The sequence below is a fragment of the Haliaeetus albicilla genome, chromosome 4 (genome assembly GCF_947461875.1).
Source record: "Haliaeetus albicilla chromosome 4, bHalAlb1.1, whole genome shotgun sequence".
NCBI lineage: Eukaryota > Metazoa > Chordata > Aves > Accipitriformes > Accipitridae > Haliaeetus > Haliaeetus albicilla.
In genome coordinates this window covers 53,438,628-53,463,587 of record NC_091486.1, presented here as the reverse complement: position 1 = coordinate 53,463,587, position 24,960 = coordinate 53,438,628, and the positions used below count along the sequence as shown (strand labels likewise).

General features: G+C 45.9%; 1 protein-coding gene across 3 annotated transcripts in view; it reads right to left on the bottom strand.

Annotated features, from left to right (window-relative positions):
• The window catches only part of PRDM16 (PR/SET domain 16), a 345,850-nt gene that overhangs the window by 9,459 nt on the left and 311,431 nt on the right, over positions 1–24,960 (bottom strand). For 2 of the 3 annotated variants that reach the window (XM_069782815.1, XM_069782813.1), the window contains exons 7-12: positions 21,958–22,105; positions 21,274–21,427; positions 15,599–17,000; positions 11,705–11,792; positions 7,420–7,589; positions 5,392–5,469 (exon numbers count right to left, since the gene is read on the bottom strand). In XM_069782815.1, the coding sequence (XP_069638916.1) occupies positions 5,392–5,469; positions 7,420–7,589; positions 11,705–11,792; positions 15,599–17,000; positions 21,274–21,427; positions 21,958–22,105 (2,040 nt within the window). The remainder of the gene's footprint in view (positions 1–5,391; positions 5,470–7,419; positions 7,590–11,704; positions 11,793–15,598; positions 17,001–21,273; positions 21,428–21,957; positions 22,106–24,960) is intronic. The other variant, XM_069782814.1, reaches the window with a different exon arrangement.

Here is a 24,960-nt window from a genome sequence, read left to right as displayed (position 1 = left end):
GTGGAATGTAAGGAGCCAAGCCAGAATGTTTAGGGAAACTGCTGAGTGAAGAAATGTTCCCTCTTTGAAACAAACCTCTGCAGGACCCATGGTAGATGTGTTGGAAGCTTGTTCAAAGTTGCCACCCCCCCCCCTCTGGATCCAGATTCCCTCCAAATAAAAACAAGGCTTTGCTAAACCCTGGTGCTTTGTGAACTCAGCCCTGGACTTCTCCTCCGGCGCCGAACAAGAAGGCAGCCGATGTACTGAAGAGGGCAGCTTTGAGCCACACTGAAGAGTTTCAGTACTAAAGCTACAGAAAATCTAATTCCTCTTTGAATCCGCCTGAATCCCTCATTAGATCTCCCTTTAAATATGTCATTTGTACCTCAACAAAGCTGCTTTCCTCACGGCTCTATTTCCAAAACCCATGAGAAGTAGAATCCTTTCTCCGCTACAGACCTCTGCAAATCCTGGACACTTACAGGACAAAATAAAAACTGTTCTTAAGCCCTCGTAATTCCAGAACAAAACCGCTTGCTTTAGCAGAACTGCTCTGTGCTCCTCTAACCGAGAGGAAAATTTGTCCCACTGAGCTAAGCTACTATTCGACAAGGCATGATGATGGCGATGCATTTGTGCATGTTTTCGGAATGCCAGTAGTTCATTACGTGAAGAGGGCACACAGAGCTCATCTTGTGCCCGTGTCATTCAAGTATGAAGCTGGATTTGCCGTGACACCAAGGACGTAGTATTGTTTCCTACAAACACAACAGGTTCAAATGCGGGAAGGAGGTGCGAGTGTAAAAAAATCTATGCTGTGAAACACACACACCATTTCCAGATGTGCTACAGCTGTGATTTTTATTTGGTCTCTAAAAATAAATTGGTATTATTTTTGGAAATAGCAGAGATACACTTATGAAACACTCTCTCTCTCTGCGTGTTTATGGATTCCATGTCCACCTCCGAATTTCCTACTGTTAAATCACTAAAAAGAATAGAGATATTTTAAATAATGAACCTTTACTACGATTAACCTAAGAAGAAGGCAAAATCTCTTTTTAAACCACAGTTTTCTCAGGCTTCCAAAGTTGTTCATTTTTTCAAAAAACATGAATCGAACAACTAAAGAAAACAAGACGTTACTTGAACATCAGCAAGAACAAGCACAGTTCATACACGGAGAGTTAAACATGCACAGATTTCCAGCTCTTATTCTCCTCCTATCTGCGAGCAACCAATGAACCTGCTTTCAGGAGCTGCCAGGCTTCGGCAGCTTCTACCGCTCGGCACTTCAGAAAGCTGAAATGTCCAAAACGGCCAATACCCCAGTATCCCCGGCATTCCACAGGACTTGCCTAGAGTTTTGCCCAGCGTAGTTCTAGTAGTGGATCAGCAGCCCCCTCCTCGTCTCTGCTGATGCCCTCCCACGCCAACCTCTCCTTCACTCGTGTTTGCCCACGGTGGGACAGGACAGGGGCATCGGGGCTCCCGCGCACGGCCGTGCTCACGGCTGCCCCGGGCACCCAGGCCGGGTCTCACCTACATTACTCACAGGAGCAGCTCCAGCGACTTCAAAGGGAGTGCTTGCATGCGTAAGGCAAGAACGACCTGGCCTCCTGTACGTCAATTTATTTAGATGTTCAGGAAGTCTTTGAAAAGTTCCCTTTGACAGGTCCTTGCTCTAACTATGAGCTATGTGGATCCAGGCTAGGGTACGGAGAAAGGATAAAGAGCTTGTTAAAAAAATAGAAAACAGAGGGGCATTCGAAAGGAGCAATAGCTAATGTCTGAAAGCAAAGGGATGAGGGAGACGTACTGTATTATTTGTGGTCCCAGAGGGGTCGGGACTTGGATCTCTGCTGGTTTTAATCTAAATAAATGACCCAGACAGAGGAGCCAGCTTAAATTCAGGGAAGAGGTGAACACCGAGGCAGGAGAAGAATAAAACTCCAAAGAAGCGGTATTTGCTTTGTAAACACACTGACAAAATGCTAGTAAAGTTTCTTCCTTATCAGTTTAAAGTAACACACCGATGGGCTAAAGAAATAGAAAGTGGGAGTGAATGATGGCTAAGAGTGAGCCAAAGCTGGAACTCAGGAGCTCCGAGGAATGGCAGGCAATCCTCAGAGCTTGAGGGAACTCGGATACCTGATATAATACAACTGGAAGGGGAAAAATAGACGGCAAAAGCCAGTAACGTAAGAACGAGTAACTGAACTAATCACTATACAACTACGACAGTTTGGTAACACTTCAAACGTGACAGTAAGGCGTTTGATAGCGTGCTTTGTAAAGTTTCAACAGCATGACAGCGCTTGCAAAATTTTACACTTATTTGATGATCCATGTGAGCTGTAAAGACAGAATTGCAGTAACAAAGCATAAAACACACAGACAGCTACTCTTCCTCTGAGTAACTCCTTAATCTCAAGTGCATTTATACCAGGGATGAATGTAGGCTACATTTAAAAAAAAAAAGAAAATGAGGAAGAAGAGATTTTTATTGAACTATGTGCAATCTGAAATGACACGGTAGACGTCAGCTTTATAGCTGTTAGTTTCAGCTTAATGCAGATAACAGGACACGGGGGCCTAGAAGGAAATTAAAGAAAAACAAATTCAAAACAGACGTCAGGAAGCACATCTTTATAGGAGGAATCACAGCCTCACAGGCAATGCTTCAGGATTGGGTGTAATTCAAGAATCAATTAGACGGCATCCTGGAGGGAATGGACATTTGAAAGAAGAAAATAAAGTCTTGCTGAATCAAATAGCTTCTGGTTGTTCCCAGTCCAGGTTTTATGTAGTTTATGTGATTCTGTGATTCCAGAGAATGAAAAAAAAACTAAGAAGCAAACCCACGACGACAATACACCCTTATGTTCACGTGCTGCAAGCATAAGGAGCTTCACTAAAAACTGCCTCTTCTGGATTTTGCTTGGTAAGCTCAGAACGACAACAAAGTCCTATTTCTTACGACCTGATTTTCCAGGGAAGTCCGACGTGATTTTACAAGCCCAACTTATTCTGCAGTTCTCTGAAAGGAACCGTTACGTTTGATAGTCCTTACCCCTGGGTTTTGAAATGCATACTACTGAATTTTAGATTTGGTGCAGAAAAGAAGATTGAAAAGGAGCATGTCGAATTTCACTGTAGAGCATATTGTCTTTGAGTCTTTTCAAATCAGTTGATTTTTAGGAAGTAAAGTGCGTTACCAGGTGTTTCTTACCCTTCAAAAAACATGTAGCACTTTCCCTTTACAAAAAGACTTAACTTGCCTCCTTATTGCTCATGTGCTATTAATTCCTACTTTATACATACTTAAATAGACACCTAGGAAGTTTAAGTGACTTGGTAAAAAACACATAACTTATCAATGACAATCAGAAATCAAAACCAAAGCACCTTATTTTCTGGCCTGCCTGTTTCCTGATCTACACTTGGACACTTGGTCAGTTTAGGTTAGCTTTAAGAACATTTTAATTCATATTTGGATGACGGTATCACACTGGCAGGATCAAAAGAAAAAACATTTAAACCGTTGAAAGGAAAGTTATACGAGAGACATCAGTAAAACACTGAAAAGCCAGCAACCTCCTTTTACCTGCGTAAAGTCGGCATTTAAAAAACAAGCTTTCAAAACAATTATTGCTGCAGAAGTTGGAAATCTCAGTTCTCTGAGAGCAAAAGAAAATCAATGATAATTAAGCTCTTCTGTAAACGTAGCACTAACTCTCAGGAGTGCTATTATAATGCAACATTGTCCAGAAGTCAAACCTCTGTTACAAAAAAAACACACGGGCCATTTTCTGGGAGAAGACCAGATCAAATAAATCTCTATTTTCCTAACCTTTGTTAAGTTGCAAGTCTCCTTTTTTGGAAGAAAACTGAACTAACAATCTCTGAATAATCGGGAGCAAGCACTTTAGTCAGACAGGGGTGTATAGTGAATACACAGTATTCATTCAAGGCATATCAAATAACGCAACTGAAAAAATCAGAATGGGGAATGGTTCCAAAATATATGTCTGCTTTGGAGAGTTTTTTTATTTATTTTTGATTTACCTAATGTCTGCACTCAAAATTCTGCATGACTCTGTATGGAAAAAAAAATTGACTCCGTATGTACCAGGGATTACAATGTGGGAGAGGGTAGCTTCTTAAGTTAAACTGAGCATAAAAATTTGATGTATTTGACCACATGGCCTTTTGCTGCTCATAAATTTGTTTGTGTTTCTCTTTCTGTAATAACTACTACATTAGCTTTGTTGTGAACTTATGACTGGGTATGGAAACACTATAATATCAGCTACCAAAAATGAAACCGTTTGGATTGTTACTATCGCCTGACAACGCGCAAAACACTTACTCACATTATGGAAAACACAACGCTTGATTTTCAGTGAGTTCTCAATTCATCGTTCATTCAGTTTTGTTCATATATGTACCTACTCTAGCAAGAAATCAACCAAAGCATGGGGTTTTTTGCCAAAGTTTTTTGAACTGACTGCAAAACACCAGGAGAAAATACTGGGGGGAAAAAATTTCCACTTTGTCTTCCATGAGAAATATTCCTTCATATACCCATATACACACATGCATACTTACATGTATTTTCTTGGAGGTTTTACTCAAGTTTAGAACACTCGCTTAAAGAGGAGTCTCTTTAGGAGAACCAGCACCTGTGTGTGCCCAGGCTGGAACGCCATGCCTGCGTGCAGGGTCTCGTCCGGGGGAAGAGATGGGCAGTTTTGCAACGTGTCCTTTTGCATAGACACAATGCAAAGTGAAGTACAAAAATCAGATCACCTTGTCCGCAGCTAGCAGGAAAAAGTAGTTCAGCCTTCTACCTTAAACACCCAGCTGAACACGTGAAGCAGCGTCTGAATTTCCCCGCTCTGATCGCTCTTTTTAAACTTTGCGATTTAAGGTAGGATACTCCCTAACTTAGATTTTAAAGCAGATATACTACAGGGATTTTCTTCTGGTTTTTGATCCACTACTCCAGGCACCTCTGATACGCATTAGGAGAAAAAAAAAAAAATCTAGCTAGACCCAGCAGTTAACTTACTGGCAAGCCCTTCAAAACAGCCCGATTTTCAGAGACATTCAGCACCTTCAGCTGTCCTTGAGATGAATGGTTAATGTGAGTGTGAAACAACACTGCAAATCAGACCACTCATTTGCCAGCATACATCTAAATATAAGTTAAGTGTCTATCTTCAAGCTGCCAAGCCTGATTATTTTTGGCTGGTACACATAATATACAATCCTATGAATCATTGTATGTAATGCTACAGGACTGCGGTATTATGTTGGCACAGCTTTATAGAAAGGAGAAAAAATAACACAGCGGTGAATGAGGAGTGTGTTGGGAAAGGGGTTTTATCTGGGGGACAACGTCACCTGTAGGGCTGTTCTCCAGTGTGTGTCCGCAGATGCCTTGTCAGATTTGCTGAGCGTGGGAAGATCTTACCACAGTACCTAGACAGTGAAAGCCAAAGTAACCATCAGTGCACGAACGTCCCGCCACACCGCATCATTTACACACACTGTATCACCAGCTACCATCGACCTCGCTCCTTTTGATACCGCTCCCAAAATCGGAAAATCCCTTTAGGCACTAGTAACTCGAAGCACCTAGGTACTGAGGGAGGAAGACGTGGAGGTAAAAACTCTCCGAGCAACACCCACCCCAGAATACCAGGGTTCACAGTGGCGAGATACCAGTGTAACCCATTTCCATCAGAGACACAGAACAACAGTCGATGATGCTGCATCATTGGGGAGGGCAGGAAAAACAAAAAAACCCTATCAGAACACCCAGCTGGGACCCAAATGCTGGCTGACTTCGTAGCTTATCTTGGAGGCCTGGGCAAGTATATAGGAACACAGTCAGGATGTAGGGACCCACCCCCAAGACATTCTCCCAGCTTCCATCTGCAGATGAAGAGCCTCCTGAGCCTAAGGTTGAAAAGTTGCGTTTGATGCCTTTTGCTGAGTTTCTTCCATCTATTTTTCTAAGTTTTTTGAACGCACGTAAGCTTTGGACATCCACAACCTCCTACGGCAATCAGTTCCTCTGCTGAACTGTGTGCTGTGTAAAAGAACCTCCTGCTTGTTTGAACCTGTCGCTCAGTAACTGCATTCGCTACTACCTTGTTCCTGCATCAGGACAAAGAGCATTTAATCGCTGCCTATTCCTATTGTCCGTCGCTTGAGATTTTTATAGATCTCCTATATAGCCCTGTTTAGTTGCTTATCATATGGAATCTACTTGATCATCCTTCTCAGAATTCACAAAATCTTATTCTGGATAAATGCTGCAACGTTGTGTTACTGTTATCGGGATATACTGCTGTGAGTCTGACAGTCTGCACAGAAAAAGCAAATGTGGCAGTAGGAAATAAGAGAAGGAACTGTGTTCCACAATAAATCTGATTCACAGTAAACCTTCCCTCCAAAGGAAGTGAGGTATAAAAATAAAAGTATTAATTGGGAAATAAAATATTAAGGATGAAGCGTTACATTCTGTGACTATGAAACCTGATGCTTACTGTTGTAGAAGGAAGATATGAGAAGGCTTTCTTAATTTCAGAGACATTCAGCACCTTCAGATGTCCTGAAGATGAATGGTCATGTGAGAGTTCATCAACAACGAAAACCCAGATGTTAACTTGTGAGTCTGTATCTAAATATAAGTTCAGTCCCTATTGTAGGTAGAAACCTCAAATTTCTAAATAGTCAACCGAAATTTGAGCCCGTAGCTTTTGCGGCAAAGTTCAACATAACAGATACGTCGAACAAAATATGTGCCCACATACTGCACCCAAGAAAAATGCAGTGGGAGCCACCATGAGAACCTCTAGTAGTTGCAGGTAAAGCTGCGTAAGCAGATACAGGTTTTTATTCCCCAGTGATCTGCTCCAATATAAGCTTTTAGAGCTGCAATGGATACGTAAGTATTTCTGTGGATACAATTGTGTTTGAAAAAGTTGTTTACTGTATGCCATTTTTTAAATTCCATTATTTTGCAGGGCTGACATTGGACATAGCTGAGATGGCGCTCGCATTGGAAACTGTGGCATTTGCTACCACAGGCGAGAGGCTTGGCTTGGAGAATTCCGTTTGCTTGAGAATCTCCAGATCTGCTCTCAAGGTTATTAAAAATTACAAAGAAAACAGAAGATGCTGATTTTCTACCAGACAAAACAAGCTATTTCAGAGTGAATTAGTCATCAGAATGCTCTGTTCTAATTCTGCAGCTTCTTGTTTTCCCTCCCACCCCTGCCGAGACAGTACAGATGTCCATGGGAAGTCGCTCTCTGCACGCTGGTGTCTGCTGCGGCTTCCCAGCCGGGGTGCCTTTCTCCCAGGGCTGCCTCAACAAGCCGGGGGTACGGTCTCGCTCCTGCGGGGTGCCCAGGCCCTTACCTGCAGGTGTAACGCTCCTTGCCCTTGCGCAGGATGGGATCAGATAGCGTGGGTGGTGGAGATCGGAAGTTGAACGGGTGATGTGGAAGGGGCTGCAGGGAAGTGCCAGTGTCTGCCTTCATGGCTGCAAAACTCTCCAGTTTCTCTGTCATTGTTTCTATGGCTGACATCTACAAGTACAAGGCAAGACCTCAGGTCATAAAAATCCACAGGAAGAACAGCATCTGATGCATAAAGCACGTCTTTTAGCACTAGTGTGTCGGTCAAAGCCTGCTGCTGATGTTTGCTCTCACCCTCAGAAGCTAGCTGCACAGCGTGAAATGGAGCCACTGAACCCAGCCAGGAAAGAGAGAAATAGCGTATCGGGCTCAGAGAAACCTGAAAAGGTACAATTGGCAAAGACAAGCAGTAAGCATGAGATCTCAGTCAGGCACTCGTTTACCTTCTGCAATGTGCATGTGCTTACTTTCAGCATTTCAGATTAAAAATCATCTCAGAACGTGCTTGGCTTCCCTTTTCCAGGGATGACACTGAAATTAGACACCGTGGTCAACTGCTGGACGTAGAACTCACTGCCCAAACCCTCCTCTCACGCTCAAAACAGAAGTCTTGGAATGCAAGGAGGTTTGATTTCTCATACAGCACCCGTTACCCTCGCAGGGGCTCCGAGGGACGGCAGCAGCGAGCTGCGGGCAGGCAGGTAGGCAGGCGACCCCAGGTTAGAGAGGACAGAGAAGTTTTGGGCAGGAGGCGGAAGAATCCCGGCCAAAGTGGCGTGCGGGAACGCCTGACCGCTGATCGGGGAGCTGAGCCAGAGAGGCTGAGGCTGGAGGGGCGAAGAGGAGGAGTTCAGATCAGACGCAGGATGGAGCGGGTCCGCAGAGAGTTTGCCTAGCGAAGAGGCCAACATTTTAATTATATGTCAGGAAGGTTCAGAAGCCATTAAAGGTGATGGAAGGATGGGTGGGAGATGGCTGAGCTTCCTGGAGTGAAAGGGAATTCCAGCCAAAATACCCCGTGTGAGCTGCGGCTGGATGAGTTACGGTTAGGAGGACCGCAACCTGCGCTTTGAAAGCCTGTTCGGATGGGGGTGGCAGGCATACAGGCCTAGGGATGTGACACCGAATAAAAGGTTTCTGGGTGCCTCTACCAGCTTTAGTTTGCATGAGTCGGCAATGGCCGTGTTCTCACAGCAACGCTGGATTAAACACCACACCAGAAAGAGGGAGAAAGGGTAAAACCTGGAGATACGGGAGAAGCGGAAGGAAAGCAAAGAAGGAAAGACAGACGTCGCCCTGGGTGCAAAAAAAAGGATCCGCATAAAAATCCCACCTAAAGCAAACCACTTTTACTTTCATTGGAGCAAAACAGGCAATCCAAATCCAAGAGAGAAACGCAACTCGGAGGACTACGCTGACATCTCCAACGTTCAACTTCACGCACTCTCCAGAGCGCTTTCCAGATACCAAGCAGAAAACACGGATAAAACAAACAAGGCAGCAATAAAGCTGCCTCCTCGCTGCAGATGACATCACCGGGAAAGAAGGGAGCGCTGGGGGGAGCGGGAGCCTGAGCGGCGAGTCAGCCCCAGAGCTGGGGGGACAGCGAGCGAGCGGAAGGCAGTAGGAAGCCATATATCAAAACTAGATGCTCTATTGTACAGGAAGGGCTGACCTTTTGCACGTTTACACTTTATTAAACTGGGCTCGGGGGCGGGGAAAGAGAGCCAAGATATTGTTTAAAATGTATGACTATAAAAAAAAGTTGTCTTAATCACCAAAGAATACATTGTGGAAGGCTGACAACCATTCATAAGCTGTAAAAAAGAGGAGTAGTAAAACCCATTTCCCGATAATAGATCCACGGCCCCTTAGTTGGAGGCTCCCAGCCCATGATAAATAGTAAGTAATACTTAGCGCCAGCCACTTGAAAAGGTTACTTGATCATTTACAGCAAAAGCTCTGCCCCAGCTGCCAGTCATGTAACAAAACCATCATGTTAAAATGCTATCCGGATCTTTCAGAGCTATGCCACTCAGCCCTTTGCTGGAGTACCTGGAGATATCTTTTGTTGTGCCCTGTTCTTTAGGCACTTAGTCAGAGATGTTTGCTGGCTTGATAGCCGTAGGCTTATTTTAAAATTCTAAACACCGGCCATAGCCTCTCCAGTGGTAAAGGCACTTTGCTATTTAGGGAACTACTGCCTGGTTATAATAAAAAAGAAGGGGAGAAGAAAAGAAACTTAACAGGTGAGAAAAGGTTTTCCATTAAGTTATCAAAAAGTTACACCATTTATTTATGTTGTCCAGAGTTTCATTTAAAATAGACAATGTAAGAATAACTCCCATCCAAGCAGAGAAACTACCGTCAATGACTGGCTAAGAAATAAAAGTTGCCTGAAATTCATTTTGAGAGAGAAAGCATCTTCTGAACGCTCAGTCTCTATCACATCTTTTGGCTTAACCACATCCCACCCAGGGCCCTCTGAGAGCTGGGCAATTATTCACAGGAGAAAAGGCTGAGACCAGACTCGTGTTTAGAGCGAAACACACGTAGAGCGTGCCTCTGAGCGACCCGGTATACAAACATCGGTCCTAACGAAGAAGACAGAAGCAGGAGCCCCTAAAATATGATTTCTTAGGAAAAGAGCCAGGGTAGTATCGGATGGGGATCTGGTAGTAAAAATCTCACATATTCTTGAACAAATGGCCTATCTTCGTTCACCATATTTGAAATACCTGACTGATTACGTAGCCTGGGAACAGCAACGATCTAGATCAAGTGATCTTTACACAGCAACCCGCTTTATTAAAAATTAGTTACCAGGAAGTTTCGGGCTCAAGTGATTGTAACTTTTAGGCTATTCTGTGTGATAAGCTATTAGAGATAACCAGACCTTCCACATCTTTTCATTGCCATGGGAAGAGGACGTGGTCAGGATTTCAGGAACAATGTTAACAACCTTCCACCCAATGCCTGCCCCTGCTCAGGGTCTGAATGTTTCTCATCGTCTTGTTGGGTTGCTTTGCCACACTAGCTCCTCCCTGCTATCAGATTCTTTACAGGCAGATATCCCCACTATTCTAACTCACACAAACACAGGATGTTCCTGGCCAGCCTGTCACCATTATCCAGCCTGTATGAAGGAAAAATCGGGGGAAGTTATTAACCAAACTCTGAGGCTGATGTGAAACAATGAGGGAACTAAGTTTAGCTGTGAAAGCAACCAGGATCCAGCTTTCACAAACCTGCAAGTTATTTATCTAAGGTGGGAAACATGATCAGAGGAGAACAATGCACGCGAATATAAAGGAGAGCACGATAATGACCACAGAGCTCAGCTCCCAGCATGTGGTCACAGCAGGAGAGATGGAGGATAGTGGGCGACCGTCGCACGGGAGAGGACGTCGGGCAGCGTGTGGCAGAACCCGCTTGCGTCATCATTATGGAGCGAGGAATCCTAAGGGCAAAGAGTAACATCGCTTCTGGGGGAGTTTAGCTATCGCTTCTAAGATAAGGGGGTCTGTAAACTGGGGTTGATTCTCGTGCACAGTCTCGATTGCGCTGGCCTTAGCTGTGCCTTTCAAATACTCTGGGGTAAGGGTCTGGCCTGGCTGCACTGTGGGCTGATGGGCTGGCATTCCCGGCCCCCTCTCAAATGGGAAAGCTGTCCAGCAGAGTTTCCCATTGCTCTGCAGTGACTCAGACCTGAAGGAGATGCAGAGGGAGCAAATATCCGTGAGTTGTCAGAAGAACAGAGACTAGAGCAGCTGTGCAGGAAGGAGAGAATCCAAGTTCTCCATCAAGTGACCCATCACGTTTTGGAGCAGGCAGGACCACACCCCGATTCTCCATTGCCCTGCACTTTCACGCTTTCTAGATGATGTACGGGAACGTCAGGCAGGTAAAAAACACTACTGCCTGGATGCTGGACAGCCCTTCTCCACTTTGTGCTACTGCAAGTGACTGCACCGGGTGTTCCCAAAGGAAAAAAATTACGTAGGCATTCTGGCATGTGAAAGGGGAGTCTGGCAGACCAGCTGAGTTGTCCAGAGCTCATCCCTGTTTTTCTGTTAATGCAAAAGAAACAGCAAGGTGTAACTACTATCATCCTCAAACCAGGTGTGAAATTCAAAGTATCTGAAAGTAACCGGTGGAAAACTCTGGAGTTCCCAGTCGGGCCCTTGGATGACACAGAGTCTGGCCCAAGTGACCTGTCTGTACCAGCTCCATCTCACACGTCTTGGCATTCAATCAACACCACATCGTAACGTCACTGCTTTTACCTGGGGGTGAAAAAGCAGCGGGGAAGGTCGCAGGTACTTCTCCTTTAGGGCACCCACAGGGTCTGTCACCTTCCGCTTCTCCACCCTGCTGGACAACAACACAGAGGGTTACATACCTTACAGGGCTACAGGCAGCAAAGAAACAGCCAAACCATTTGCAGAGGTGTTTAAATTCAATATACGCGGCTATTCTCCTATTGACCCACACGTCTGTCTTCCCCTTCTACTGGATGCTACAGACTATGGCCCACAAATTACCCTGCAAAAGGCACTGGAAATGGCATGAAAATGGGTCCCCTCCTTTGGGCAGTATTTTTTTTAGTCATCAGGCTGACAACTAAGAAAACATTTTGATCCTTCTATACGAGAACTCATGCCTCTGCTGTAGTGGTTTAAACCTCTGCTGTTGTGAAATGTCAAGAAAACAACTATATTTCATGCAAAAGCAATGTTTAAGTGGGAAAAGCTCTACAGACTCTGCAGTAGGCAGCCAATGCATGGAAAAAAATTTGTCTTTGAGAGTTTGTCTTTATCTTAAGAGTTAACACAGGGCCAGACTTCGCAGCCCCAAGTGTGCTGAAATCATTAGGTGTTTCATATTTATTTCCTCCCTTGCAGCTGAGAGATAATTTGCATTGAGTTTCTTTGGCAAGCGTATGTGGATGACAATTTCAAAAGTTAGGAACCGGTGGGAGATCTCTGAAGTGACTGAGGAACCCGAGTTCTCCTGATGTCGCTTCGGCCCGTTCAAATATTCCATGCTTAAGCACCTTACTATGCAGAAACGATCCTAAAGTTCGGCTCCTGTTTTTGAAAATAGTGGCTTTGCTTTTACAAAACACTCTACTTGCAGGGAAACTGTGGTGTGGAATCACCAAAAAGAGAAACTGAAATGTCCTCTATGGGAAAAAAAGCGTTATGAAAGCGACTCCAATAAACGCAGCTGCATCTTTAAATTACTGGAATACAGTCCAGCTCAGCTAAACCAGCAGAAACCCAATGGTAAGAGTAATTTTAACTACATTAGTCCAGCATAAATGAGAGCAAATTATTTTGCTGCATTTCAGCTGATTGGTGTGTGGATCAAATTACCAAAGAGTTTAAAAGAAGAGTCATGCAGAGTGCTATTTAGCGAACTGTACTTAATCTGCATTTAATTTTTCTTGGGTAGAAGAAAAGAGAAGAGCTGGATTTGAAATGCAGTCAGACTTGCTGTGCTTTGGAAGGTACGCGTTTTTATGGGCATGAGTTTTCAGGAAAACAACAATCTGCAAAACAAGACGTAAAAAGTTTCTCCCTGACATAAGGTAGAACAGTAAACCGCAGCAAGCAGTGAAGCTTTACTCTCCGTGACGTGCTACCGTCGTCTGTGATGCCCGGGGGAATGCCCCCCGGACCTTGGCAGCAGGCGTCTCCAGAGACAGCCCCACCTGCTTCCGAAACGTAAAAAACTTCGTGAAGCGGCAGCGTTTCACGCAGCTTTACCGTCTCCCAGTGTCGGGTAACGCGAACACAACAAACGTACAAATGTCCTCGTCAGAGCTGAATTCCGCAGCGACCAGCGAGAGGATTAGGCTGATCTTTTCAGCCCAGTGCCTGAGAACGTTACCTTAACAAGGCCGAGCTAAAAACTGCACTGATTTCAGGCTGTCTGGCTGCATTAAATTATATCACCAGGAGAAAATGTCAACGATTTAAGTGGCCTTTGGGAGAAAAATGAAGGAGCCAAACGATGTGAGAGAGTCTGATAAAGAGAAGTTTAGAAACAAAATATTTCCATATTTTTTAAGCTGGGACTTGGAAGCTCTGCTGTTTAGCTCATTACATCAGAAGTCTGATTTGCAAGCAACTCCACCGCTGACTTTCTATTTTAATATATTACTAAAACTACATGAATCCCGTGGAATGCAACAAATGATGCCCCCATCCTTCACTTCCATCTGTCTTCTGGACCTTTACGGTTTTCCCGAGGCTGCTATTTTAATTGGCAGCGCCTTTTCCAACCCGTGTTGTTTTAACATTCCTACTGAGAATGCCCAGAGGTGGCAGGACCCTAAGCTTTCGCCTTTCTATCCCATTTCTTTCTTTTTTTTTTCTTTTTTTTTTTCCAGAAGTACTTTTTACAAAAATAAATGCTGGACTATTTACATCATTACTTATTTTTCCAGGAGGAGATGACCATGGTGGGTCCCAGACAGAATACACTACACATCCCGGGCTGTGATGTAGCCGTTGCCATCACAGATGGTAAGCATGTAAGCAAGCAACACAGCACCAACCCTGAGAGCGCTGGCAAAGCGAGAGACGCTTTCTTAATAGCAAGCAACGAGGGCTCACTAATCCTCATCTCAGCTGACAGTTCTTTGGCCTGGCTAGACATTGACATCATTTTTTCCCACAGTTATCAACCGTACAATAGCAGCAAGGCAGTGACATAGGTGCTGTTCTCCTGGCCTGCTTCTCCAGCCGGCAGCGAAGGCCACGCCACCCGTTGTTGTTCCCAGTCCTTTGAACACTCAAGCGAACCATCCCAGCGCTGACATAATCGCTCTGCGGTGACTAGGAGTCTTTCCAGCGCTAAGAAAACACCAGCTTCTGCAGCACATCCATTAACTTTCCAGCAGGCTGGATTACAGCGAGGCTTGCTACGCAACCCCGCGGCACGCTGCTCGCGTTTAGCTCAAGTAACGCAAGAACAAGCCGTTCGCTTCCAGGAACTGGCTGTTCGGTTGGACACGGAATCCAGGAGCCCTCTGGGCCAAACCCGCGAACTGAAATGGATGTTAGGAAGCATCCCGTCCTAAGGGAGAACTAACTGCCATGTTAACGTCTACATCAAACTAGTTCGGCGTACCTCTTTTCGCCGGACTTTGCTAAAAACAAGCAAACGGTATTTGCTGCGTGACAAATACATCTCGTCCGTAGCAGGAAGATACCAGAGGTAGCGCCAGTGCCTGGATGGGTAATACGCAAACGTACTGGTACCCTCACCATACAGCGCGCACTGATTTTCCTTTAGAAACGGGTTTTATAAAAAACTCTAAACCAACAGAAGACTCAAGTCTTCCCTTTACATCTTCTTCTGATTTCATTCCCTCTGGAAGTTTAACCGGCATTTGGATAACTTCATCCAGTCTGCTTTACACCTGCCTTCCGTGTTCAGCTTATTCTAGGCATGACATAACGAACCGGGCCTTCCTCAAAACCCACCCCTTTCAAGTGAAACTAGAAAACCCTTGTTATCTTCTAAGAAAGGTAAGTCTGCAAGAAATGTGTCTGGGAGAGCTCCGGATAATAACACACTACCGTGTATTTACACAGTACTTGTTATTCCACACTTAAAAACGTTTCTGAACGGCCACAACAGCAGTTCCTATGAACTGAAAAACTCTAAGAAAGGGAATTAGAAATCAAAAAGGGAGCTGGGGAGGAAGAAAGGTGAAGCGGCTCACAAAGGGCCATCAAGTAAGTCAGTGGGAGAGCTGCATTTCCAGGCTCCCAGGGCTCCTGACTCATTCCCAAGCCATGAGAGCCCAGGCTCTGAGGCAGCTGAACTCTGCATTCTTATCGAATCAAACCTCTGGAATTTCCCCGGCAGAAGTGCCATCTTAGTGTTGGCTCGTGGGAGAGTCCTTAAATAGGTCAAGTTTCTTCTTTATCAAAATAAGGATGTGTTCTTTATACATATTGATTACGAGTACTCCTTTCAGTTAGTCAGCCCTTTCGATTCAGAAAATTCAGCGTGCTGTGACAAAGGAGAGAGGAGTACCGTCAACTGCAGCAGACTTTCGCTGCTCTTTCTAAACAACCTACATCCCGATCCGCCTCAAGTTGCGATGTCAGCTAGAAAATTAGCTCATTAGAGGAAACGCTTAAGGCAGGGTATGTTAATACCTGTATATGGGGTCCATGAAAAAGGGCGATGGCTTAGCGTAATGCAGGGATGGCTGCTGAGGCAGTTGAGACTGGGAAATCTTGGGTAAGACTTCACTTGCCATTAGCTTCCTTTCCCCATAAATGTGGTTTTTCCGTGGCTCTCTTCCTCCGTTCTGACTGGCTCGGATGCGGTTGCCGATGCTCAGATCCAGTGGCTGTTCTTCCCCCGCGGACGGGGCTGGCAGGACCTTAGGTGGCGGCAAGATTGGCTTAATCTCTTTTGGCTTTGTGGTGAGATCAAAGGGTGACTCTGAGCTGGTGCTGCCTACTTTGTGGAGGTCCCTGGGTGACTTTGGTTCTGCCTTGACCAGCAAGTTGTGATTGAGGGTCCGCTCCGTAAAAGGGTAGAGTGAATGGGGGAAATTGGGGAGGAACTGAAAAGGGAACATGGAATGATACGGGAGCGAACCCATCTTTTTCTCCTGCATCCCCATAAAGCCAGGCCCAAAATACTTCTCTGCGATGGAGGCGATAGCTTTAATAGAGTCATTAGCTGCTCCCGTGGTAGGTAGCAGGTGCTCTTCGGGGGGAGGAAAGAAGGAATGCTGAGAGTAGAAGAGAGGGATCTCACTCGTGTTGTTGGTGGAACTTGCAGACACGGAGCTGCTGACAAAATCCGGCTTGCTCTCCATTTGTTTGCTCTTATCTTTCGTTTTGTCCCTGTCACTCTCTGCATCACTGTCCAGGTCAGAACCGGTGCCAGTAGTGGTGTCCAGATCTGTGCCGGTGGTTGTATTGACATCCTCAAAGTCACTGCCATCGGACATGTCGCTGTTCCTGGCTTTTAGCTTCTCCAGGTAGGAGCTTTCCAGGCTGCTTTCACATTTCTCTTCTCCTGAAGTGGCCTGGTTGCTGTTGCTCACTGCAGAGATCAGAGGAAGTGCCGGGTTCCCAAGGGGGCTTGGAAGCTTTGCGTCTTGAGTGTGGTTGAGGGGACTTTTGAGCAGTTGCGTGGGTGGTAACAAGGGGGGCCTGGGGTATAGAGACGGTGGGAAAATCCCTGGGAATCCTGGAGTGAGGGCAGGAAACGCTGGGGGGGCAGGTGAGAACGGAAGACCCGCCGGGTGCGGGCGGGACGGAAAATAATCGTTAAATCCCAGGCTGGCGTGATTGAGGTTGGGAGAGGGCTTGGATTTGTCCATCATGGAAGTGGGCGTTAGGGGCAGGCCGGGGGCAAAAATGCCCCCAGGGTTGTAATGGTTCTTGCCCTCGCAGAAGCGCCGGTGTTTGTTGAGAGAGGAGGTAGTGCTGAACATCTGGCCGCAGTCCTTGCATTTGATCTGGGTGCGACAGTCCGCGTGCATCCGCTTGTGACGGCAGAGGTTGGAGAACTGCGTGTAGGATTTGTGACAGACCTCACCTAAAGCATCAACAGAAACCAACAACAAAAGCAATATGAAATTAACAGGAAATGGCAGGGAATTCTCCAGGAGCTTCACCAGCGTCCCCCGCCCCTTCCACCCTGCCCCTGAAATCGCCTCCCCGGAGACAGAAGGGCTAAAAAGCAGGCTACAGCTACGCGCTGGACCGGACCTCTAGAAACCCACCGCCACATCTCTCCCGCTAAGGCTTCCCCCCGTCACTTGGGGCACACCATTTAGTTTCTTTGGGCTTCAGCTCTCCCCGCGGACCATCGGGCTAAGGAGTCCATCTGGTTGCTTCACTTTGCAAGGACGTGGGAAAAATTATCTCCCTCTTCAAAGGTTTACGCAGGGCTCAGCCTCGCTGGGCCGCGAGCTTGGCTACTTTTGGGAATGGAAGAGGCAGCCCTGGGAATCCCGGCTGAGGATGCTGGAAGAGCCGCGAGGGGAGCGAGCTGCAAGACCCCCAGGGGCTTCCACCCCAGAAGGACCACCACCTTTCCCTTGCGATAACCCTCCTCCCTAGAGACTCTCTCAACAAGCGACTCTACAGAAATCGGAGGGGACGTGCCATTCCTGCGCAACCTTTTTTGGGGGGACTGACAATAATGATAATCATGCGTTTGATTGACAATATCTATTTGCATTAGCTAGTCTGCTTTCCTTGTAGTCCTGGCATGGCAGGAAGCACTGAAGGCTGAAGGGAGAAGAACTTCGCCTCATTTAATCAAACCTACCCTTTCTTTAATGCCATTAATAGTAAGTAACCACTCCATGGGGAGGTTCTATAAACACTTTGCCAGCCAGGCCTCAGTTCAGCTAGAAGCAGGGCGAGATCTTGTATTCGTTAAATTAGTAAGACACCCTAGCAATGCTAAGTTAACGCTACATCAGCATTTTCTTTAACGACCTGTAAATACCAAGCTTTCAAAATGTGAATTTTTATGACCTCTTTCACCTACAGACTTTGCTGGTGTGCAAGGAACAGGGCAAAGTAAGAAAAAATCCCACCCAAACTTTTCTATGTATCAAAACACTGTAACTTTTTATTATCTGATGCCTCTTTCAACATAGGAATAAATTCTACTGCTTAGTGAATTAACACACTTCTTTCACCAGAGAACTGCTGTTATCACCATTCTGTAAACAGGGAAACTGAGACAAAGACAGGGGAAGTATATTGTTTGGAGTCGGGCAGGCAAGGACACGAATCCAAATTCTCCTGACACTCAGTCCTCCCACTCAGTGATGAAGCAGTCCTTCCTTCCTCCCTCCCTCCCAGCTTTTACCGACAGGTACACTCAAGTGTGACTTTCCCTCTATTTTTTCCTAAATCTTTAGGATTTACATCAGTGCTTGAATATCAAACAACTGCCAGAATGTTCCACCAGCAGCTCTGAAAATATAAGGGGAAGCCCATTCTATTGAAATTCAAGCAGGGATTATTAAAATTTGACATTTCAGTTCAAATGAGCATCCCAAAATTCAGTGGACTGTCACTGAAGAGACTGCTGTGTCTGCTTTCCGATTGCACTAGAAATTTAAGATGAACCATCTTTCCTCAGAGTATTTCAGCCTTTCTGCTTTGGACCCAGATACAGCAAGGAGCTGCAAAGGAAGCACAAACAGGAGGAGAACTAGAAAGCCATCAGAAGAGTTTCAATGTTTCAGTAACAGCTTTTTCAAATGTGTATGCTAAAGCCATCCCTAGTTTTTGGCAATCACCCCTTAAAAACCTGTGTCAGTTCTTCTGAACTACTATTATTCTATGCGTATAGTTTTATGGCTGTTGGGTGTATTATTTTAGCCACCTCAGACTTTTAAAGAAAGGGTTTATTTAGGTTTTTTTACTTAATTTTAAAATGTTTTCCTAAAAAAAAAATCTAAACAGAGTTCTTAAAGGAAGCACTACTCAATTTATTTTCCATAAGCTAACAGTCTGTTAGAACAAAGCCTGTTTCTATAGAAATTTAAGCAGAAGGATATGTCGGCACCCGCACAACATTCAAGTCCCGCAAACTAGTTCTGTCTCTCCGGGCTGTTCCCGTGCTTTGCTATTGCAAGGGATGTGCTTGTCACCAGACAGCCTCAGAGGGAGGCAAAGTGCCGCCCCCCCGCTCCAAGTGCTGGCAAACTCAAGTCAGGACAGCCTGTCCACTCCTGCCTGTCTCCGTTTTGGTGCTACTTTAACTGCTTGACCCTTGGTTCTAGAATGGGTGAGTATTTTTCTTGTCCTGCCCGCCTATGCGAAGTCAGCATCTTCAGGGTTGTGGGAGTGACTGTGGGGGTCCAAACGAACAGGCAGGTGCCAATACCGCCACGTGTAAGGATACCATGAGTAAGCTCCCTCTCAAATTACTAATAATATCTGAACAAATGTCACATTTGGGTAGATTTCTTTAAAAGGTGTTTGTGTATTTTTCTTTCCAGAACAAAATTTACTCCTTTCTAATTTTAACCACCTCCTCTGCCAAGTACCAAGGGATGCTACGTTGTGGTTTAGAAGATACACACAAGTTTATAATAAATGGCTCATCTACTTAAGCAGATTTTATCACAACTGAGTGCACTTTCTGTCAGTTTTCACTGGCTCAACACTGTGTTTGTGGTGGTTGCATTATTTTTGTTGTATGCATTCGCAATATTACAAAAACACTGTTCCCATGTGGCAAAACTTGACGAGAAGACTGAGGATAACAAAAGCAAAGTCTTCCAAGGGAATCATGTTCCTTTTTTAACCTTTCCACCCCATGAAGACTTGCTAGATATATACGATGCTGCACAAAAGTCCCTGAAGAAAAGTGCTATAGGTATGAGAGCTCACATCATTGCTCCAAAATAGGGAAAACTGGAAAATTTTTGTTTTAAGTCTCCAGTTCTACAGTGATTTAGTAACTCTGCGTGTAGTTTCCTCTCTTGCTGTTCTGTGTTCTGCAGTTATAAAGTTACATTTTGGGGTTTTTTTTTAAAGCCAAGTATAACACTGTAAAAAACAAACAAACAACCCCCTGCCCCCGCACACACAAACCCTTTTCTTCCACTGAACAGGAAAGAAAAACTTCCCAGCGAATCCTGCCTCATGGCTCCCCTAAAGTTGCTAATGGATTCCATATTCATGCATGTGACTCCACCTGGCACATCTGAAGTAGGCAGAATCAGTCTCCAGTTGTTTTACACACTGATTTAGACTGACAACTCCCTAATTCTTATGAGGTGAGAGTGAGGAGATTATGAGAAGAAATCATTCATCTCACTGCAGCAATACTACGCAATTCAAATTATCTCTTTCATGTGCCCGTCATCAAATGAAAGATTGCATCAAAATGAGCAATAAGAGTATTTTTTCTTCCTCCGCTGACACCCATCTGATTATCTCAGAACACACTAATGAAACGAGTCTCCCAGGATACTCTTGCATACTGTTCCCATTATACCAACAGCGAAAAAAGGCAGAAGTGGGTTCAGTGGCTTCCCTACCGTAACATCAAAGCCTGGAATCAAACACAGATCCCGTTCTGTGCTTGAACTACGCTTTCTGAAGAGTGTCAGGAAGTAGTCCCTAAAGTTTCTCTAGCTTTGTTGTGACACGATCCACTTTTCTGCGCAGTTATCAAAATCCAATAGATGCTGTGTCAATTAAAAAAATATACAACCCTGAGAATGACAAGAAATGAGATGAACGGCTCTCAAGGGAAAATGCCCTTTTAGAGATATCCCACTGAAGACAGCACTAAGGACACGGTTAACCTGCTATTTATTTGGCTTCTGAGCATTATCTAGATGAAACGTGCAGTAAATAAAGAAGGAAAAAACTCTTTTTAAAAAACACCTTCTTCTCATCTCTGTGACTATTCCAAATTCTTTACAACGGCTATGGGATTTGAGGCACCCCAAAAAACATTTCCATCAGGCTATGTCAGCTATTTATTTATGTCACCAACATGAACATTCAAAAATTATTAAGGAAAAAAAGACGAGAGAAAGCAAAGATATGAGAAAATGGCATCGCTAGGACTGCTGAGAGACTGAGCTTTTAACTTGTCAAGAAAGTCAAAAACTGCCATGAATGTTTACTGAAAAAACAGGGAGCATGCAAAAAAAAAAAAAAAAAGAAAAAAAAAGAAAAAAAATCGCTGTGGAATTTCATCTTGTGCTCTGACCTATAAAATTACAGCGGCTGCTCACAGAGGGACAGCTAGTACTGGGGGGCCCCCGCAGGATACGTGCAATTATAGCAAAAGCCAGAGCTCTGTGATGGCCGTGACAACTTACATATGAAAGGTTTGACAGTACTGTGAATGTGCTTGTGCTGTTTGAGGCCAGACGAGGTGGCAAAGGTTTTGCCGCAGTCCGGGCAGGCATGGGCCCGCGCGCCAACGTGCTGGGAACGGATGTGCCGCTGGAGGTTGCTGGGGTCGGTAAACACCTGAAAGAGAAAACGCCTTGAGGGAGGAGAAACAAAGCAGTAGGGAGAAGAGCGTACACGTGAAAAGCTTGACTATTTTTCGGGGGGTTTTTTTGCCACCACCGCTCCTGGCATCAGGAGCACGGGATATTCACCTCCCGCTGCAAGCGGATCATGAACTGAGCAGGGCTGAGCCGCGTCCTGCCAGGCTGCTGTCAGGCTCTCCGAAGCGTGCGGTGCTCGCGTTTTAAACTCGGTTTGCTTATCTGCATCTGCCCTGCACGACGCTCACCTGCCGCCCCGGCAGACTCTCCGATACCCGGGAAAAGGCCAAAGGCGACTCGCTCCGGGCCAGGCTGAGCTCCACATCCGAACGGAGGTGCCGGGGCCAGCTGAGCACGCCTCACTCCCTCTGTTCCCACGCTCCGCACCACGGCCGGGCCACCGAACCGCGCCAGCACGGGTCGCCCGTCCCCTGGACCCCCTTCCCCCAGGTCCCAGCGCCCTCTCCCAGGCAAAGCCGCCCACGGTTACCACGTCCCGCGCCATACCTTAACGCAGTTTTCACATTCGAACCGTTTCCCGCTGTCGTGAGACATTTGGTGACGAATCAGGTTGGATTTCCAGTTGAAAGCCTTGGGACACTGGTCGCACTTGTACTCCCTCTCCTCGGTGTGGATTACCATGTGCTGCTCCAGGCTGGGAAAAAGAGACAGGCTGACCTCGCATGGCAGGCAGCAGCCCGCAGCCCCGGCCGGCAGCGAACGGAGCCCAAATCTGAGCGCCCACCCGAACCGGGCTCTTCCAGCCAAGGCACATACTGTTACAGAACTCCTGCCCCGATTCAGGGAGGTTTGACGGCGAGAGAGGTGATCGGAGACGGCGATGGAGAAACGGGCTGCGAGCCCGTGGGGTCTGGGGGGGTTTGCAGAACTAACTGCTGCCGCGGAGCACGACTGCAAAAGCCTTTGTGAAAAGGAGGTGAGCAGCACATCGACCACGGGAGGTGCAGTGACACGCGAATACCATTTCTTTTTTTGGCATTTATTTCACCGATGGAAGCTGCCCTATTCTGCCTCAAAATGTCGCTGCATTTTACGATATTTCTTATTAAATACCTGAGTCCCATTTACAAGGGGGAAAAGGAAGGTAAAACCAGACCTGACCCTGCAGGTTCCTGAAGGGAAAAATGAGCACTTTGTGACCAAGACTTCTACGGCATCCCCACAGGGAAAGACAAGATATTAGCTGTTGCTGCCGAGACTATCATGTTGCCGTTTTCACGGGCACAAAGCCCACAGCTTCCCAGAACACAGCAACTTAACATTGGAAAGAAACATGATAAGGTGCAAACACATTTCACTTCTAAATGTCAGGCATCTTTTATTACTTAACTCGGCAATTTCAACTTCTGCCAACTGGCAGCCTCTCCCAAACCAGGAGGATGATGGCAAACCAAAGTGGCTGCTGGAACAGGGCCATGGCGGGGATGGCTTTTCAGAGAAATGCACAGGGTGCTCCGTTTCCCCTACGCCAAAGTACCGTCCCCGTTGCATCAGCAGGCAGCGCTCCGCTGGGCCACCGACCCAGGTGTGACAGTCAAGGGAAGCCACTGTCGGTGGCAGCGGGGCAGGTACGGAGCCTGGGAAACCATTCTGCTGAAGACCGACTGCTGTAAGACGAACTAAGCGGGCTGGAAATCCTGCACCTCTCGGGCCCTGAGAAACGGAAGAATAAATTTTGGGTCCTTTGCTGCCTTCGGCGCAGTTTAACGGGAGTTACAGATACTCCTCCTTACTGTGAATTCTGATGCGGGACAAACCTATGTGAAATCCACTGCTGCCTGAAATCCCCTACGGATCGATATTAAACCATTCCTATGGAACTTTAAAAGCACAGCTATATTTTTTATAGGAACATTAAAACTAAACACTACTGGAAAACCCTGCCAGTCTTCATTAAACACTACAGGACGACTTCACAGCAGATAACCCCATGGCATTTCCACAGGGCCTGGGGGATTTAGAAACCTAGGAATCCACTCAGCCTTGGCACGTCCTCAGACTATCCTGCTCCCACTCCCTTCGGATGCCTGCGGGGACCTGCATCCCCGGTGGGACTGTATGCCGACAGGCACCCTGGCACCAGCAGGCACCTGCCAGCACCCAGGCGGAGCAGAATGCACCCGACACTGGGGTCCTCTGGAACGCTCAGCGTAAAAGCTAATCGCGCTGACAATTGACCCAAGTTGAAACCTTTGTGTCCTGAGGGCATTTTCTGGCACACGAACACGGGCAACCGTGTAGAAGGTGGCTTCATCACAAGTGGGATTGGTGGGACTGCAACCGGCCCGGCAACTCTACGTACGAATCTTAAGCAGCCACCAGCCTGCTAGTCCCTTGAAGAACCTCCTCCTCCTCCAGGTCAGATAGTTAATATTCATGAACATGCCCCTTATAAACTGCCAATCCACTGATTTTAAAGAAGCAATATTCATTTTGCTAAAGAAATTGTGTTCTTAACGCTACAAAATTTTTTACACATACAAAGAAATATGTACCTTTCATATACATATACAAAAATACGTTCCTGTTAACTGTGATTTATGAGTTTATTTAGAGCAAATATGGACAAACTAATATGCTGTTTAGAGGCAAGTACCTACTGGGATTAGCAAAACATTTATTTATTTAGTCAGCTGCTAAATGCTCAATTTCAGTTCCCCAGTGGCACTCTTGATTTGATCTGTATTAACTTCTGAAAAATTGTAAGACCATCTAGGTACGCTGACTGGATACATTCTGTGTTTTAGTGGCTTTCTCAGTACATAAAATGCAGCAGACTGATGGGGGAGGGATAGATGTGGACATTCTCTCCCAGCTCCAGTAAAGCCATCAGCATGCAGCACGCTGAATGGTGATGTCGCTGACACTATCTTTCCCCCGTTGAAAAAACGAACTTTGTATTACTTGCTTAAGAAAACCCCAAACATTTGGAATCGATGGTCTAAAAGGCAACGTACCCAATGAGCCCGGGAGCCCCTACCACAACTCCAAACACTTTCCAAGTGTACAGGTCTGTGGCTAATGCCTTGGAGCATCTCTGTCTGAGTTCAGTTGGAAATACCTTGAAAAGGCCTCCCCGTCACCCTAGGGGTGCTCCAAAACTGGAAATCCACGCTAGCAGACACATGGACTTTTGCCTCAAGCTCGAGATATTTGCGTTGAGCACGCTGATGACCAGTAAATGTTCTGCTACGTTTTCTTCTTAATTACAAGGTCTGTAAAGTAACGGTTAGGAGTGATGATTCTGAAGAATCAAAACAGGAGAAGGTCCTGAAAATAAATCAGGACAGGGCTTGTAAAATTGGTGTTCTGTCCTTCGCCCTTCCAAAGGTTTTTGATCTGACTTTGAGCAAGTCATTTGCTCGTCCCTTTTACCAACCGCCACTTAAAAGCAGTGCTTGGCGCGGGAGCTCTCTGCTCCGCTGCCGGCAATGCTCGCAATGGAGACGGGCCCCAAGGGGAGCCAAGTCTTAGACGGAGTGAAGGTCT